A 19061-nucleotide genomic window follows, 5' to 3' on the forward strand; every position below is an offset into this window, starting at 1 on the left:
CTTTTTGGTGACCGACTTGTTATTTATTAGAAAGTACGTTCATTTAACAGCCCTTAAGGAGCAGGAATAGTCAACTGCAGTACTGTCCATAGGCTGTTTTGTAAATGTTAATTTTTTTGGAAGGCTCAGAAGATATGGAATTAATATTCTGTTCTTGAACTTCAGTATAATTCTGTGGTCTAAAATGAAGAATTTCTGGGAGCTACAATTTTTTTTTGAAGAGCTGTTGGGTTACATCAGAAACACTAACAGAGTTATGGCAGCTGCTCTTGCAGACAGGGCCAGCAATGATGAAGCATGTAATTACAGCCTTTCTGTCCCATCAGGAGAATATTTTTTTCAAATCATTATCGAGAGCATCAGGTTGAAATAACTGTTTGTGTTATGCGCTCACCCTCTCGATTTCAAAACCAATGTTGCAGCACCATTTCTGTACACCAGGAATGGCCAGCTGCCTTGGTTGTGTCGTAGGACTTGGGGTATTTGACACCTGTAGCAAAAGGAGACTCTGAGCTTTTTTTCCTTTTTATTTTTCAAAACAGTTTTAAAAAGGACCTTTCAGATGTTTGGGTGTTTAGTCCTGCCATTGCTATCTACAGGACAGCTGGTTATACCCGAGTTAAGAAGCGCATGTCCCACCACACAGATCTCAGGTGTGAGTCTCAGGAGAGCAAACAGTGTGCAATAAACAGCGCTGTGAGCAGACTGCCCCACACCTTCAGTGCAATAATTAGGTGTTTCAAAGGCTGACCAGAGGATACCGATACGGGAGCTGTGCCTGCCGTACAGGATTTGCCGTACAGAACCAGAGTGCTCACAGAGCTTGGGCTGACTTCAGAGGGTTTGCATTATCCTTATCTTTAAGCAACGAAAAAGATTCTTGTCTGAGGGAATGTGTCCATGGCTAGAAACGGAGATGTTCTCTCATATAATTTGCATCCAAATTATTTCTGCTCTGCACAGGTTTCTGGTGCAGGCCATGACGTCTGTGGGGCCGAAGGGTCAAAGGCCTGAACGTGCAAATGAAGTGATGAGCTGGAACCACTCACTTGGAACAACTGGGCGTTGTATCCGGGCGTGCAGGGTGAAGCCGCGCGTGCAAGGTAGATAGATACCCGTGAAGCTACGAAGCTGAGCTTACACTGATCTTGGCAGCTTCTTCGGAGTTATTTTTACGTAAGGATGAGTTCTTGAATAGCTCTTCTGGTACATTAGGCACAGCATGCTTTTCTTCATTGCTGACGCTGGCTTCCATGTATTTCCACGTTCCAGGAATGCACTGGCAGCGCTGTAGCCATTGTAAGGAAAATCTGCCTATATATATTCTGCTATGTCCGTTCTACTGTGTTCCAGGGTGCCTGGTAAAAGACTGCCAAAATTTATGTTATTTCATACCAGACAAAATCTTTAAGTATGGTATTTAGCAATATACAGCAAAATTTTCAGTGTTTTGGCACTCAGATTGCTTTCCTAATCTTGGCATGCCGAAAGCTAAAGAACACAACTTGCTACAACAATAACTGCTTTATTTTATAGGCCCTCTAAGCATTTTAACATATCGAATCGTCTCCTGTAAAATAAATGGAGAGCACGCAGAAAATAAACAGGCCAGGGCTTTGCATTGCTGTAAGGAGATCTGCCTTTGCATTATCATTGCTCGCTGCCTTTTCGGGGGTAAGAGGAGAGGAGGGCTGTGCTGCGCAGCGTTCCCTGCCCCGTGGCTGAATGGCTGGTACGGACGCCCGCCCGCGAAGGGGACGGCTCTATTTTACGCCTTGGCTGGAGGAACGTCGAGCATGACCTAACCCTTGTGTGTAGCAGCTAAATTGAGGAACAATTAATGGACACCTAGGGCTTTCAGTGAAAGGGGATGAGGTGTTACAGCCTCAAGACAAAGGAGGAAAAGGAACGCTGGCGTGTTTTATTTGACACAAATAAGGGAAAAGCCAACCTGTGGCTTAATTTCCATTTGTTAGGTAACAGTATAGCTTGAAATTAGCCCATTTCTAGGTTACTGGAAATTAAACTGAGTGCTGTCAGGCGAACAAGTGATGTAGCCGCAAGGTAGCATATAAATTCTGGGTAATCGCAAGTGCATAAGCCTGCGCTGCAGAGCCAGAGCTAATAAACGCTAGTGAGGGAACAGAAACAAACCTCAGCACAGGCACTCCAGCAGCCAAGTATTCATGGACAGTGTCACATGTCAAGCAGAGATGGGAAGAATGCACATTTATTGAGTAATTTGAAATGTTGATAGGGTTGTGAACTGAAACCTCATTAGCAGCAGAGAGATGTGCACGTGTGGTGTGATAAACCTGCACCCAGCCTGAAACACCGGCCAAGAACAGGCAGGCTGAAGGTTCGTCAGTTAGATTTTCTTTAATGCTTCCCCTAAAAGACGAGTTGGTGTTTCAAGCAGAAGGATCTAGGCTCTTTCACCCCAATTTGCAGTAGTAATTAGCCCCGCTGACTGCTGCCCTACCCTAGGGCACCTGAACTTCATGGGTAATGCATCTCTGCTTATCCAACGTAGCGTGCTGGCTTTGGGTATGCCCGCAGCTGCCTCGGGTTTTGTGAATGATGGACAACTAACTCTTGGCTTATCTTAGGCCGATTCAGACCCAAACATGGCTGACAAAGTGATTAGTGTGTTCAAGTGAGAGGAGGGTTCATGTATGTATTTCATGGTCTATTTTATCCGTCAACTGTTTGCATTGCACCTAGTCTGGGGCAGCCCATAGCTCAGCAGTCGTGCCCTCTGCCAAGGCAGGGAGGGAGGCAGCAAACGAAGCGGGGAGCCGAAACACAAAGCTGTTGCATGTGTGCAGCAAATAAGCTGTGAAATAAAAGAAGGATTTTTAGGTTTGGTGCAAGTCCCATTGTATGCCAGAGGTAGTAACTACTACACTCCTTGTTACAACCCTCTCTGCAGAGTGATGCTTCACGTGTTTAGAGTATCAGGTCTCCTTGATTCAGATACTCCCTGACCTAGAACACATTGATCGTATTACAGAGATGTGCTCGTTCCCTAGGTATGAAATATTTGTTAAAAATACTTCTGCTCGCTGTTATTTAGATTCTATGAATGCCAGGATTTCCCTTGAAACTGGAGTGTGGTTTCTGAAACCAGTCTCCATTTTGTGCTGTTGGAGACCTTCAGTGGAACCAAGACGTCCCTGTGAGTACACGGTACCCGGCACAGCCAGGATGCCGGGACATCAGCCTGCGACTGGGACACTCCGACTCTCTGCTGGACCTTGGGCGAGTCCCCTACCTGCGTTCCCTGCCTGGCAGAAGACGTAGAAGGATAAAACCATAAATAACTGGGATTGCTCAGGTGCTCAGAACAGCACAGAGTTGTAGGCCGTGGTGAAACGGACACTTCTGAAATTGTTAGCAACCATGGTGTGTATGACTTGAATAACAAACTGGAATAGGTAGTGAAGCATTACGCTACAGAGAAAGCAGAACGTAACTGCAGCCAACTCCTGTGCACTGGAAGTGAAGGAAATTGTGTCTATCCACAGTGCTTAGCACTGTTACATTTAAAGGTTTTAATGGCTTGGGCCCCAGTATAATTTCAGAAGGATCATGGGGATCGTTAGCTTTGTTCCTACCCACAGTTTCCATCTCCGTAAGGAAGGCTCCTAGTCAGTGGGTAGCAAAGGCGCTGACATCCGAGACAAAAACACAAATTAAATCAGCTCAGAATTTAACTGAATGAATGTTCTGTCCACGATGACTAAACTCTTGTGCCCAGCTCTTTAAAGCTTGAAAGTGTTTTCCCTCTTTTCCCCTTCTGACAAAGACCTTCCGCGCCATCACCAGAGCAGGGACCTATGGCAAACCTTTACGTTTAAGCAATGTTACTGAAAATACTATCTGTGGAAAATGGGTTTATGCTTTGGTAACAGGCTTTCATGCGTGCTGGTAATGCTCCACATCTGTTGGAGAGCACAGAGGATGAGAGGTACAAAATGCTGGGTTTGGACTGAGCTGCAGAAGCGGACAGAAAGCAACCTTCTGCTTGGTTCTTGGAGACCAAGCCTGCACTGCGCAAGGCTGCCACAGGAATGGATTCAATTACGCTGCAAGCTTTGTTACTGAAATACTCAGCTGGGAAACCATAAGAAAACATTTTCAAACTCGATTCCTGAAGTTTTGGAAAAGGAGTTTTCAAGTGTTTTATTGCTACCAGTCTAGATACACGATAAAAAAAGCAAATACTGAGTGGGATGGAAGCTTGATACAAAAGCCCCTTCACGTCATCAAACCCTTTTTCCTGTTTGTAGCCCACTCATACTGGCCACTCATACCTAATTTTATATGTACCAAGTACGGAGCTGCTTTTGTTGAGATCAGTCCTTGCTACGTTGGCAGGAAATTTTCTCCTGCTACTTCTGCTTTCTTGCCTCCTTTCTCCTTTATTACATTAAATACTAACGGATAGTCTTCCCCGATGTTTATGTGGTACCTTGGGCCGTGCATCAGCAGGGCAGGACATCTGAAGCAGTGCTGTGTTACACATATAAAGCCTCCTTTGCTGTTCACACATGCCCTTACTCATTCCGACTTGCCATCCCATCCAGCCGGGTGGATGAAATTTAGATGCTGAAACCCCAGATTCACTTCCCGATGATATCTGTGTTGTCTGCTTGCATACGTTCAAGATTAATGTTTAGACTCTATTTTGTAATGAGTTCTAAGTCTTCCCGTTAGCTGTCATGTAGTTTCCTTGTTCACTAATTACGCTCGCTCTGGGAAGAAGCGTACGTGCTATGCACAGATCAGCTTGGATGGATGGAAAATGTTATTGTTAGAGCATAGCGCTTCTAAAGGCCATCTCCCCAGTGAAGTCAAGCAGACGTGTCTTTGAATACTGCAGAGGACCCATGGCCACCTTCAGCCCGGCAGCATTTTGCCGAGCTTGTGCTCTGTCAAATGCCTCTTCCCAAAAGAAATGCTGGAAAAACAGAGGAGAACGCAGGAGTGGGATTTTTTGCCAAATCCAACCGGTGGGCACAGTGTGTATCTGTGATGTCCTACAACTCCGGGGCTACTTCCCATCGGGGGCCCCGCCAGGACTGCAGGAGCCCAGCTCTCCTCCTCTCCCCCCGGCCGTGCCACCAGGAGTCACTCTCGGCCTCCGAACGGGGCCGCGCAGCCCCACGCGAGTCTGGCTGCACCCGCGCGCGGGCCGGGCTGCGGGATCGCTGCGAAGGCGCTAACGCAAAACGGAGCGCGGTGCCCGCCGCCGGGCCCCCGTCATTTAACGCCCGATCGCTGCCTGGACTCGCTTTTTTTAAACTATTTTTGGTGTGTGGTCCCCCCTCGCCCCCGCCTTCCTCCGCGCTGTGTTGTGGGCGATGTCTAACCCTGGGGATGCCCGCTGAGGGCGGCGGCCGGGGCTCTTTCCTGCCCCTTACCTCGCACCGACACCTCCGGTACGCGGCTCCCCGCCGCTGCCTCCCGCCCCGCCGCACCGCCCGGGGCGGGGGCTCCGCTGGGCTCCGCAGGTGCGGGCCGGGCCCTGCCTCCGCCGGCCCCGCTCAGGAAGTGACAAGCGCATTTCCTCCTCCTTCCCTCCCTCCCTCCCTCTCTCCCTCCGCCCGCCCCGCCCGCAGCACGGCGGCGGCGGCGGCGGCAGCGGGAGCGGGGCTCGGAGAGGCGCCCAGAGCCGGCCCGGCCGGGCCGCGCCGCCGCCACCACGGTAAGCGCCCGGGCGGGGCCGTGCGCGGAGCGGAGCCGCGCTGCGCTGTCACCCGCGGCGTGTGCGTCCGTGAGGGTCCCGCCGTGCCGTCCCGCGGGGGGCGGCGGACAAAGGGCGGCGGTGCGTCCGAGCCCTGCCCGGGGTACGGCGGCACGGAGGGGGATGGAGGGGTGGGGGGCAGAGGGCAACGGTGGCCCCCCCCGGAAGGGTGGCACCACCTCCCCCCCCTCCCCCGCCGGCCGCTGCGCATCCTCGCCCCGCGGGAGCGGCGGGGTTCTCCGCTCCGCCTGCCTCCGCCCGGGCAGAGCGGGCTGGGGGCTGCCCGCCTTTGTGCCGCCGGGTCCGCGCTTCCCTCGGCTCTCGGTCCCGGAGAGGTGGGGTGAGCGGTGCCGGGGCTCAGGGCAGCCCGGTGCTGCGCGCTGCGGCCGCGGAGGAGCCGCCTGGAGCGTCCGGAGGGAGCGCGGTGCGGGGGGCTGTCTCCCGGCTCTGCCCGGGAGCGCTGCGGGCTGTGCCCGGTGATGCTGAGCGCTCGCCGCAGAGAAAACCGTTTCAAGCCGAGCTCAGGTCGCCTCGCCGGCGTGCGGGGGGAAGGTCGCCTCTCCAAAGTTTCTGGTGCTGGGGAGCGAGCGTTCCTCTCCTCCTCAGATTACTCCGCCTTTGCTTCTGTAATTTCTTCCTCCAAATGGATCAACACGTGCTTTCCTTTCTCCCGAGAGTGGTATTCGGTGGGGCTGAAACTTGGATGTCGGTGAGCTCAGTACAGAACTCCCCAAGTTTGGGGTCTGACGTGGGGCTGCAGCCCAGGGGAGCAGCGGACGTGGTTGAGCATCACTGTGGAGATGCTCTCCAGCCCTGACCCGTGCCGTCGCACGCACATCCCACGGTGCCCTGCCACGGTTTTCACGCCTGGCACGTGCGAGCTCACGAGGGACCTTGTGGCGGCGAGGGAGGGGTGTGGGTCTGTGCTGCAGCACTTTGCCAGCTGCCCTGTGCTCCCTGGAGGGGGTCTCCAGTGCCGGACACCGCTGCAGCCAGAGATGGCAGCTCCTTGCTGTGGAAAGTGCCCTGGCAGCAGAATTGTCCTAGAAAGTCTGTAAGTCTTGTCTCTCCGTTCAGTGACGTCAGGTTGTTCAATTCATACAGTACGTGAAGATTTCAAGTATAGATGTACACGAAAATTTCACAAACAAGGGTTTTCTCCTCAATAATATTAATTTACTTGACAGAGTGAGTTTGCAACAGCACGGTGCCTGTCACTGGTTAGTGCCGCTGCCTCTGCCGTGCGGGCTCTGCGGATGCTGGTGTACCTTGGCAGCGCACCTCCTCCTTAGGAAATCCTCTGGAGTAAAAAGTAAGCGTAATTTGTTATGAAATAGGCTGATAGACCAAACTTCAGTTTGCGATTGAAACCAGATGTGCATATTTTCCTTTTGAATCCTCAAACAGTAATAAAAGACTATTTTGACAGATTAAAAACTACTTGCAAATTGCAGAAGTAGCAGCGTCTTGCCATAATACTGTAAAAACCCGGAGGGCTGTGAGCATCTCTGCCCGTCTCTCAGCAACAGGAGGTATCTCCGAGTGCGGGGGGCTGCTGCCACATTCCCTCCGATGGTAAAGTGCTGATTCCCTCGGCCCGCCTCCGACACGGGCAGAAGTATTTACCAGGGTTTGGCTGAGGGCTGGAAAAAGAAATAAAGAAACCCCAAAACAATGTAGGTAATGTTTCTAGAGAAAATATTTGGGGTGGGTCACGCAACAGATTAATTAGAGTGATAGTAAAAAAACCTGAATTTCAGAGCAGTTTGCTCTGTCCTTACCTGTTGTGGCTCATTGTATGTTTGAAGAGAGCTTCTGATTTATTTCTTCGTTTAAAAGTCCTCCGGAGCCTGAGGAGGCAGCTTTCAAAGTTGGGGGGGGGGTGGGGGGGAACCCAACCAAAACAACCTGCTGCGGAATTCAGAGGGGAAGGACGTCTTGCTGAGCACGGCCCCGGGAGCACGGCACGCGTGCCGGCGGTTTTGCAGCTGAATCCCTAGATCCAGACTTTCTCGCTTCCAGGTTAAACCCTGAGGAAAGAGGGAAACTTGTGCGACTTTCAGCTCTGCACAGGGCCAAGGTCTCCAAGAGCTGCCTCAGTTATAGAAAGCAGATGGCCTTCGGGAGGAAGATCAGTAAGAGTACAGGCTATTGAATCCAAAACTTTGCATGGAAAATCAGGGCAAATCAATTAATTGATAATTGATTTCTGTGGGTGAGGTCCAGATTTTTGTATATGGAGATCAAACAGACTGTGGGACAGAGCCAGCACTGATGTGGGCTAATTTTCAAGTATGGATACCTGCTAAAATAAATAAATAAATACGCACACAGGCAAATAGGTAAACATATACCAATATAAATCCCCAAATCTGCTTCGGTTAATTATAGGTAATTAATTTTTTTTTTTTTAGTATCAAAGGCTTGCTTCAGTTTCAGCTAAAGTCTAGGTAGACTGAGACATACAACTTTTTGCCGAAACACCTGTATTTCTGTGCAGAACAGGCATGATGGACTGTGTCCTGAAGGGATGGACGGGGAACGAGGTTTATCCAATTTGTCCTTTTTATTATTAATGGTTGACTTCCGATTTCTCCAGTGACAGCTGTTTGGTTTGAGGCTGTTCTTCCTTTTTCTTTCTTTCTTGTAATGTTGTATAAGGTTTCTTTTCTTGATCTTCACCAGGATGGAGGTAGTTTGTGTTTCCCTTATAAAATCTCGGGTAGAAAAGAGGACACCCCAGGTCAAAAGGGCTGATTTTGGTTTTGTTCCCTTCCCCCTCCCGTATCACATGGTTTGTAGAATGATTTTGCTGGGAAATAGTCCTAATGAACATTAATCTGTGGCAGAGCAGACTTTGGACCGATGGGCTGGGGTGGGACGAGGTGCCAGAGATACTTGTAGCTCTTCGGAGAGCTCAGCCCGGAGAAGTCAGGTCTGCTTCCCACGGGGAGGGAGAGGGGAAGCAGAGCCTTTGCGTTGGGTCTGCACTCACCAAAACTAGGGTTGAAATAGTTGAAAAAACCTCCAGAAAGACAAGCCCATGTTTTATTCCTGCAGCTATGGAGGACCAGGCCAGCAGAAGAGCTGGGGAGGTTGCTTCTCTGTAGCTCCTCAAGCAAGCTCTCTTCGTGGCTGAGGGTTTGTGTTTTTTTTTTACTGCTTTCTCTTCCAAAACGGGGAGGAGGGGGAAGAGGAAGCAAGCCTGCTGACTCGGGGAAATGGAACAAAAAAAAGGAGGTCTGATGAGTAGCGAAGGGCTGTGACTATCAGAGGTCTCATGTGCCTGGTCTGATGTGGTGGTGGAGCGAGGTGGTGAGAGCCATTTCTTGGCAGCCTCCCCCGGCATGCTGCAGTTCGTGTTGCAGGGGTCCCCGTGGGGCTGTGCAAAAATATCACCAAAACAACAGCTCCTCCAGCGCGTCTGCTCCTTGGAGAGCTAAATATAAACTAATCAGGCGAAGAGAAGGGAATTTTCCACCATGCTTCTCATCTGCGCCTGCGAGCCTGCCGGGTCATTAAGCCTGCCGGGCCGGTCCCCCCCAAGGAGCCCTCCCTGCCCGAGCCCACTCCCCGCTGACCCCGGCACGGCGCGGTGCGAGTGCCACTGCTCTCTTTAGAGATGAGACCTTCCATAAATTCCTCGAAAGCGGCCAGGGCAGCAGCAGAGCTGAGCCCTGGAGCTCTGGTTTTGCACTCGAGTTTCCCTATGAACAGTGGCCGTGTTATAATTATGAAAAAGGACTTTTCCAAGGTCACACTACACATCTGCAGTCGTAGCCCGGCTGCCCGCGACTCAGCTATTTGCTTAGAGCAGCAATGCAGAACGTGGCTCTGGTACAGTGAACCAGAGAGCAGATCCTTGGGCTGTTTTGTTTTTCCAAACTTTTACGAGTTGGCTGCCTTTAGAGAGACAAAAATTCCCAAGCAAGAGCTTATTTCTGAAGCCCCGCCAAGCTGGTGCGAGCTCTGATAATACAGGCTGTGGATACGGGAGCCTTTAGTCATCAACAAGTGAAGTAGGTATTGAAAATTAAAAAGTGTCATCGTGCAGCTAATTTACAGCCAGAATTTCTCCTGGCTTCAGGTGGTTGATCCATGAGTTATGAAGCTTTTGACATTTGATGTTAGATACGTAAGATATCGCATCGTATGCATCTAACATATGCTATGTAAGATAAATAAGATTTGGTATGTCGGAAGTTTCTGTTGAAATGCACAGAAGGAGGAAACCGCGATAGACTGACCTGGAGGAGCACCCAAGCCTGCATGAAGCGCGGCTGCTCCCAGCACCGCAGGCCGTGGGTCCCTGCACGGGTGGGTGGGGGTACCCAAGCGAGTTTGGCTCTGTGATCGCCGTGTTTGAGTAATATTTGAAGAACTGGTTGAGTGAGTGCCAAAAATCTGTTCTGGTGCATTGAGTTTCTATACCTCCCCCCTAAAAAAAATGCCCGAAGGAGACTTGGTCATGGTTTTTGCTTTTAGAGGATTAAATATAGCAGCATCATTGGTGTCACTCCTCTGTAGTCCATTTGAAGCATCCCTTGGGCTGTATCATTCCCCATATTCGTGGATCCTGGCCATAGCGTTTGCTTTCAGCAGCCAAAGTTCAGGGCTTGCACTGTGCGGTAGGTACGGGACCATAGTGAAAGAAGAGTTTTACTTTGTGCTTATATATCGTTACGTCTCCTAGGGTTTGTAAAAAAGGCAATCTGGCAAACTTTGATCCGGCAGCTGGAAAACCTGCTCTCCTCTCTGCTCAAAACCAGCCCATGAAAGCAAGGGCCAAACACCCTTTCGATGGCAGAGGAGAAGCGGGGCTTGGGGGTGATGGAGCGGAATGACGCTGCTGTCGAGGTACATCAGCAACTTGCTGTGGTCCCAGCAGCCAGTCTGGACTGGGGGGGTTAAGGAGACGCACCCCTCATCCTGCTCCTAAATCCAGGGTCTCCTCAGGGACAAGTTAAAGCACTTACTGCATTTAAGAAATTCCTTTTGTGTCCTTGTCCCCATGACGACTCTCGCAGTGATCCGAGCCAAGCCTTCGTGCTCCTCTGCCTCAGTTGCCCCAGTTGTGCAGTTGCCACCGTCGCTATTCCTCCGCACCGCTGGGAAATGTTAGGGAAGGAAACCGGCATTAATTAATTAGTCTTGTCTCTGGCTAGGACCGCCTAGCAGCACAGTTAGGCCAGGTGTCGGTAGCAATGTCTTATTTCAAGCGATGTGGGAAAGTCACAATAACTCTTGAGTTTTGTATTTGCGTGCTTTCCTTAATGTTACTGAACATAACCTCCTGGTGTGCTGGGTAATAGTTGTCAATGCTATAAAATTAGTTCAAGTATATATGTTATTGACGCTGCTATTGCATGCTTTTTTTTGTCCCAGCCATTACAAATGAATATTGTATAATATTTTTGAAAGGACAAGTTTTAATACTATTAAATAGATGCCAAAAGCTACAATTGTGTGCAAAAGCTGAAGATCCATTACAATTATAAAGATACAGAAAGCAATAAAAATATCCACATGTGGTTCTGTAGCCTCTCCGTTAATTCAGAAAAAAGATTATCTCTTTATTGGACTATCAGTTGTGTTATAATTGAAATACAATGCGATGGATGGTACTTCTCAGAGTGAAAGCATCATGGTTAATGAAGATTTACGGTTACCGATAGCTTCATTTAGAAACTATCAATCACCCACATTTTCAGGTGTGCATGGTTTATGTTGTTGGTAGAAGATTACTTTTCCCGTGGAGGTTTCGGGTGAATTGTTAAGTATTTTAAACTTAATTTAAAAAAAAAAAAATTCCAGCTCTCCAGTGTGATGGATTGTGCTGCTGCTGGCCTCCCTGCGCGTACCCCCACGACACACCGTGAAGGTGGCAGCTTAAAAAGGAGCCAGGTTAGAGCTGAAGCGAGAGCTTGGTCAGCCGGCGGAGGGGCCGGTGTCTCAGCCCTCTGTCTCGCCCACTCCTTGCACAAGGCACCCTGGTGACCGTGCTGGGGCACGGGGGTGCAGCGGGGGCACGGGGGTGCAGCAGCTTGCTGCAGGTGCAGGGCAGCGAGCCAGGAGAGCCGCACTCCTGGAGACCGCTCTGTCTATCACCAGTTTTAGTAATTTTCCAAATTAGTTCTTGCAGGAACATGTCTTTTTAGAAAAGTCATGCAGTGCAGAGATAAAAACGTAGCACTGACTGAGAATCCACCGCAGTCATTTATTATACCGGTAATTTATTGCAATGATTATTGTCCATGCTGTTCAGGAAAAAATTGCACTTTGCCCTTACTCTGAATCTGCGTAGTTTCGACTTCCCGCAGCGCTGGGTGGTGTTACACTGCCGGTCTGCTCCGTCTGCGGGACCTGCTCGGCATCTCCTTCCCTCTCTGAAGGTGGCCGGGTTGTTCCTGAGCAGTTACCGCTCCACGTTCCCCCAGTTCTGCACTGTACCCATGTCTTCAAGTCCCTCAGTTACTCTTGGGGTCTTCTCCAGACTTTAATCAGATGTGGCAGAAGGCTCCAGATGCCCGTAGCGGTCGTGGAGTGCAGAGCACAGAGGCAATACCGTCTCTTCTGGAGATCCCCGATTTATCCAGCCCGTGGTCGCATCTCCCACATGCCTCGGTAATCTGCTGCGCCGTGCAGGAGCCTGGGGACGTGCCCCTGCCTTCGAGGTGAGTGTCTTTTTTTCACCATTTTTTTTTTAAGGCGTATCTTAAGGTGCCAAGAAAGGTTGGACCAGATGATCCTTGAGGTCTCTTCCAACCTGGTATTCTGTGATTCTAGGATCTTGACACCTCGGTTAAAAACTGTGCCGGTTGCTTCTCTCCGTTCTGCATCGTCAAGTTGTTCTTCTCTGTATTTAGTGCTCTGCCAGTCTTGAGTCACTTACACAGCACTGATTTTCCTGTTTCCTTCCCAGTTGCTGCCAGAAATACTACATGGCATAAGGTGAAAGTCTAGTTTCTGTTGAAGCCAGTATTGCCAGTTTATTTGCAGGTCTGTTCGAGATGTGTCAGTTAAATAGTTATCGATAACTGTCATCCATTTCTGCGCGCTTTGATGAAGTCTGTTTTACCAGCGTTCCATTTACTGGCAGAAAGACATCAAGTGAGATGAGAGCTCTTTTCTCGGTGGTGTTAATTGTGCTTCCTGACTCTCCATCCTTGCACTGAAACCGGAGCCTTGCAGGGCTCGTTTTCTCAGGGCCATCAAATTTACCATGCTGGCTTGTGCCTGTCCTCCGGGAGCGTCGGTGGTGATGGCTCGGAAGACTTTTTGGCACGATCTTATAAAAGCTGAAGGTGTAAATTATTTGGAGCTGTTGTTTAAGAAAGTTCTATATTTAGCGCCTGCTGTTTAGTATCACCCCAGGTTACTCTTCACAAACGTGACCATATCGTTTTACTGTCTCCTTAGGACGGTGTTAAAGTATATATTGACCATTTCTTCCTTTTCTGCATCGTGACTGATGTTCCTGCCGTTCTTTCTGACTGCGGAGCAATGTTGTCAGTGGGACTTCTTGTTGTCCTTAGTGTCTGTAAAAAAACCTGTGTCTTGTTTTCTGACAGAGCCTGATGTTTAGCTTGCACTCTCATGCATTTTAAGGTGATGTCATTATTTTAGGGATAATGACTTGATAATGATTTACAAATTCTAGGATTCATTAATTCCTTCACTCATTAGCGTAGCAAATTGATAGATATTTTTCCATGTGATGAAGGTGGACATTTTTGCTGCCCTGTTTGTACTGGGCAATCGTTCCTGTTTGTGTGCTGACAAAATACCTGGCGCAATTCCCTTCCCAATAGCTTGCTGGCAGCTTTGGAGCCGGGATGGGATGCAGCATTTTAGGTCAGTTCTCCTTGGGATGCCGTTTCGGGAGGGGACTTTATGGTTCACACTGCACTGGTGCCGGGACTGGCCCCTCTGTCCTTTGGGCTTCCCATTTCCACGGCACAGAGGAATCTGTTTTTCTTCCTGATTTTCAAGAGGGATGTATGGAGAGTATCTGGAGATGGAGACTCTTGAGGTGGAAAATGCAGATTTTGTCTTTTGGGAGGGGGTTTCCCCTCCCCTTTACTGCATGTTCACACTGTCATAAATGAGCTCGAGGAAGGGCTGGCTGGATGGTGTTTCTGCCAGCCCAAATAAAACCAGGGACTGTTTTCATTTCCACTTTTTTTTTTTTTTTTTTTTTTTTCCCCCCCCACATCTCCAAGACAGGCTGCAAAATCTGGGCTTTTATGGGTGCCGGGCTATAGTGGGGCTCATCCTGCCCCATTCCAGCTGCATGGGAATTGGGCATCTCCAGGGGATGGAGCATCCCAGTGCCGGGAAAATTGTCCTCTGTGGGTATGACTCCTCTGGCTGGGTGATCGCCTGGTGGGGTACCTCGAATTGGGACAGCGAGAGCCAGCTCGCTGGAGCCGTACCCCAGGCTCACACGGGTGCGGGGGAAACATTTCACCGCCTGGTCCTCGGGGAGCCCCCGAAGGAGCCAAACCTGCAGGAGGTTTGTGCTCTACGTGCTGCTGACACCTCACAGGAGCTGAGAGTGTGTTATAGCAACAGATTCTGTATTATTCCAGCTTCGCAAGCGTCTCCCTGCGATATTAAAAACACCAGCTGAAACCCAAGTCCAAGCTCTCAATGAATGACTCCGTGGAAATGCTGTCGGGCGCGTTTCGTTGCTGCTTTGGCTTTGATTTAAACGGGTAAACACGGTGAGTGGGTGTTTGCTTTGACTTCTTCCTCGTAGCGAAAGACTTCCTTTGAGGGAAGGCGAAGCCTCCAGTACTGTTCCCCATCACAGCGTTACACCATTCTGCCCACGACTCGGTGCTGGCGATGCCTTCGCTGCCTGCCCGGGCCCCGTGCTGCCAGGTTTGCCCGGCAGCAGTGGGAAAACCCTGATTTCCCCGAGTATTGGGGACGCCTTGTACCCAGGGCTCTGCTCACGGGTGCGAACAACCCTCGCAGAGCCTGGTTTCTCCATCTGGATGCAGCGCGCTCATCCCAGTTGGGATGATGCTGCAGGACATCCTTGGCTTTTGAAGGCATCTCCCACTGCTTGTCCCACACTCTTAAGTTCTGTTCCCGTTGAAGCTTCTCAAAATCACCTTTGGCTGTACCAGGCTTACATGTCAGAGGCAGCCTTTGCTGCGTGATGGGTGGTCGCTGGAGGAGGCAGGGTGGGTGCAGCCTGTCCTCTCCTTGTCCTGCTGCATTAGGAAGAGCCCCCGTCTCCTCCTCACACATTCCCCCATCTCCACCAGAGCTATCAAAACCGGCTCCTTGGCAGCCTGTGCACGTAGGAACCATCTTCTGGTAACAGATTGTAATGTATTTAATGAACCCGAGGAAAACAAGAAATTTGAAGGCTGCCGGGCGATACAAGTTTGCTGTTCAGTCTGCCAAATCTGCGCTAATTCAGACAACTCACAGATGTTTGGCTCCTCATTCGTTAAAGAGATTTATGTGAGATGTAGGGCTCAGAAATTTATTCCTGGCATGCTGGAAAGACTGAGGTGGCAGCATGGGCAAAGGTTTCCTGGCCCCGGAGGAGTCCTTCCCTATCTCCGTGGATGCATCGCTGCTGTACCTTCCTCTTGCCAGTGCAATGTTGATGGCAACGAACGGGCAAACAGGAGGGAAGTGTGCCTTTCGGTAACTAGGAGCATGAATAAAGGCTCTAGGTTTGTCTTCCAGGAGCCAAGGAGCTCTCTGAAAATTTTTTCTCAGCTGAGGAATGAAACCCCAGAGATTGCCCAAGAGCAGAAGTACTTTGCTCTAATGCAAACAGTAGTCTCGTACGGTTTGCAGGTGACGGTGGGCACAGAGACCATCCATTGAAAGCATTTGAAACTTAAAACGTTGCCTACCTAGTTCAGGCAGATCATTTCAATTTTTGGACCTAAGTGATCATTTTGCTGGGCTTCCTGTGAGGTTCTGCAGTCTTCGGGTATTTATCCATAAAGGGGATGTGGTAGGAGGTGCTGTGAAGTCTGGCAATCGATGCATACATCCAGTATTTACCTGCTTTAAATTCAGATATTTCTGTAGGGGCCTCTACCGATTCTCCAGCTCGGTCTCGAAAAAGGGAGAAATCTGACTTGCGAGCAGTATCCAAATCTATTCTGAGAGCGATGATGGTGTTCTGGCGCTTGGCAAGCTTTCCTCAATTACACGACGACATGTCCCAGATCTTTTGCTCATGCTCGTTCTGTGTGGTGGTTTTTTGGTGGTCACTGATGAGTAGAGAGCGTTACAGTTGGTGTTGCAGCACTGAGCTCGCTTTGCGGCTCCATGACGTGCTTCTCAGACAGACCTCGGGAGCTCTGGGGCGAGCAAGGAAGCCCGGGCTGGCCAAGAAGCCCCCCTAACCCTCAGAGTATTATTGTCTGGCTGTAAGTAGGTGGACGCCGTGTTATAGCCAGGTATTAAGATGGATTTATATGCTATTTTAAATTGTTTATGCTTGGGAAGTGAGTCTGTAAAAATGGCACGGTCGGGCTGTGTTTACTGTCTCTGTCTCAGCCGTTTCAGGTTGTATATGGGAAAAGAATATAAGGAAGAAACAAGAATTGTTTTTTGTGTCTGTTTACTAGAGCAGCACGCTCTGAGCGGTAATTAAAAGTAAACCTGGACTCTGCTGGCTTGTTCAGCATCTCTAGTTGTTGAGATTAAGCAGCCAAAGCAATTCTCAATTCAGCAATTCCTCAGCTTTTGGGAGCATGGCCAATACTCACAGTGTCTCACAGACCATTGCAAATTCTTGTAATAAATCTCACAATTGTGGGGGGGGACAAAAAAAGAAAAAGCAGAAAGGTGAGCTGGTTCGTTGGACCAGCAGGCTGGACTGCTGCTGCTGCTTCAGCTGCTCTTCTCCAGAGACAACCCTTGGTCCAATATTTCCAATATTCTTTGGAAATATTACTCAAAACTAGAAGCAGTCCCCCGATGAACAGATTAGGCAATGATTACAGGTTTTCTTAAAGAGACTGTGCCGTTTCTACAGTCGTCGGGACTAAGAGCATCCTGTAGGGTACGTCTCTACGGCCCGCGCAGTGCTGTGCAGAAGTGTTGGCGGTGTCTATCCCCAAGCCAGCGCGGCTGCTGGGAGGGCCGCGTTCCTGCGGGGCTCCCCTGGGGCCGGTCCTGTGGGGGAGGAGGACGCTGGGCCCGTGGGGCTGAGTTCTGCCGTGTGCCGCTCCCAGCGCCGCAGCAGGTCCGGGCTAATTTGGCCATGGCGTCGCTGTGTGGCAGAGTGACGCGCTGGGGATGCACCCTCAGCCGAGGCACGTGGGCAGCTGAGGAGCGATCCCTGGGAAGGGCTGATGCCGGTCCTCCACAAAAATTGCTGTGCAACCAAGAGATATTGAAGATCCTGCGTTAGTGCTCCAAACGCATGTGCTCTTTAACTACCATGCATGAGTTTTTGTGCAGCGAGCTGGGTCCCGTGTAGTCACTTTGCACATCCAGTTGGCACCTCTCCGCTGGAGACCAGCAGTCTCCTCGTTCGCACCTCTCGCTTGCCGGTTGCTGTTTTGCAATGACTAATTTTGCTCTCTTCTTTTCCTTTTCAGTTGCCAGGGAGGAAAAGGCAAAGTCACTGCCAGCACCATTTTCTTCGAGCTAAGATGTTGAGACAAAGCACCTCTGCCCCTACCCTGTCCTTTCAGTCCCTTTCTGCTGCTCGTGTGTAAGGGAGTCTTTCCCCTGCCACTCCTATTCCCTAAGAGCACGGGGGCAATAAACCTGATGTGTTTTACTCAACTAGATGGTGTGTAATTTTCCTTAATTGCTCTTATTTCTTTTCGCTGAGAGCTTGCCTGCAGTGAGGTCCAACCCAAACACGTAGAGCTGGGTGTGAGCTTGCACTTCAGGCTCTCCCTAGAGGCTGGGGGTGTTTGGACGTGAAGTTTGGGGCTCGGGGTGCCGGGGACCTGCTGCCTTGCGTGACTTCGGCATCGGGTTGAGGCGGTACCTAGGCACTTGGAGCAAAGGATTGAATTGAAATAATAGATTTTTATTTATTTAGTAATCAATCCATGGTTGTGAGTGCATCCGATGTTCCTGGTAGTGAGGGTTAATCTCGGACCTCTGTGAGCCAGGTTGGATGTGGCCATCCGTGGTGGCTGCACATCGCATTTTCTGTTCCTGACGCAGCCCCTCAAGGTGGGTGCTGTTGTGGTAGACCTCGGGCTCCTTCTGGCTGTGGATTTTATTAGCGTGGCTGTAGAGGTTGGCTCTGTCCGGGCTGTCCTGCTCTGGCAGCTCTGCGGCACACGCGAGTGCCGGGTTCATTGGTGAGAAACCTCTGTTCCTGCGTGAAGCTGGTGGTCGTAAGCAATGAGGTGATGCGGTTCTTGAAGCTGTGCAAACCTACAGAGTGATGCTGCTCTTAAACACAACCTGCCACTGCTTTTCCCTTTGCTGTGCCGGCTGTTAAAAATGCTAAGTGTAGGCAAGTCTTTTACTTATTAATTAATGGTGAAAGTCTGTCTTTATCTCATTAGCCCTGGAAATGTCTAGTCTAGCTGCAGGCAGGAGGCAGAGGAGGACATTTCTTTATTCCTCTTCTTTGGTTGGTAATTTTTGAATACCTGGAGCATGTGGTGAGCCCAAGTCCTTGCCAGGCAGGAGGGGAGAGGACGTGTGGTCTGCACCAGAGCCCTTCTGCCTCTCGGTTGGGGAAGGACCCTGTGGAGGAGGAGGAGGAGATGACTGTAGGCTCAGGGTGAGACGGGGCAGTGCTGCAGCCTTTCGGCTCAGCCTGGGGCAGCTCTTTCCTCCTGACGGAGCGTCCCAGGGGATGATCCTGACGCAGCTCCGTCCGTGGAAATTTTGTCCTTTTGAAGTCACGTGAGCTGACTCATGATCCTGTTTACTCAGGACTAGTCCATGGGGCATTTTCAGAGCGTAAAGACTTCTTCTCAGGCCCTGAATGGCATCTTTCATATTTGTTGGAGGTTTTTACCCCATAAATAAAATCAATATTCGCTGATGGTGTGGATGAGTGCTCAAGCAAGGAGAGCAAGCTGCCCAGAGCTGAGCACCTCTCAGCCCTGCTGCAGAAGGCGAATTATTGCCCGAGTGAGGAAATGAGCCCACACTTAGCTACGTGCAAATGATAGCCTTCAAAGATTTTTCCAAATTCATAATGCAATAAATCAACAAATTGAAGATGTACTTCTTGGCATTGTCCAAAGCGCTGATGGTGAGACAGGCCGTGCAATGAGGAGATTCCATGTAGCCCCAAATCCCTCCTAAGAAGCAGAAGGGTGGGGAGGGGAGCATGATTTTTAGT

General features: G+C 50.1%; 1 protein-coding gene and 1 long non-coding RNA gene across 7 annotated transcripts in view; one reads left to right on the forward strand and one right to left on the reverse strand.

Moving 5' to 3' along the window:
* Nucleotides 1-561: 561 nt before the first annotated feature.
* LOC129209074 (uncharacterized) lies at nt 562-5545 on the reverse strand. Its single transcript, XR_008577973.1, has 3 exons — nt 5427-5545; nt 4333-4963; nt 562-1369 (listed from the first exon to the last, which is right to left on the reverse strand). It is a non-coding gene; the product is annotated as an uncharacterized LOC129209074 (long non-coding RNA).
* The window catches only part of FAM53B (family with sequence similarity 53 member B), a 53886-nt gene continuing 39766 nt past the window's right edge, over nt 4942-19061 (forward strand). Inside the window, exons 1-4 of one of the 6 annotated variants that reach the window (XR_008577971.1) lie at nt 4942-5710; nt 12243-12423; nt 14341-14475; nt 17338-17521. Coding sequence is in view for 1 of the 6 variants with exons in the window: in XM_054832872.1 (XP_054688847.1) it covers nt 4942-5710; nt 12243-12423; nt 17338-17398 (1011 nt within the window). In the remaining 5 variants the exon portion in view is untranslated. Of the gene's footprint in view, nt 5711-6936; nt 7062-12242; nt 12424-14340; nt 14476-17337; nt 17522-19061 lie in introns of those variants that run through there. The other 5 variants (XM_054832872.1, XM_054832868.1, XM_054832870.1 and 2 more) reach the window with 5 other exon arrangements.

The sequence above is a fragment of the Grus americana genome, chromosome 7, assembly GCF_028858705.1.
Source record: "Grus americana isolate bGruAme1 chromosome 7, bGruAme1.mat, whole genome shotgun sequence".
Taxonomy (NCBI): Eukaryota; Metazoa; Chordata; class Aves; order Gruiformes; family Gruidae; genus Grus; species Grus americana.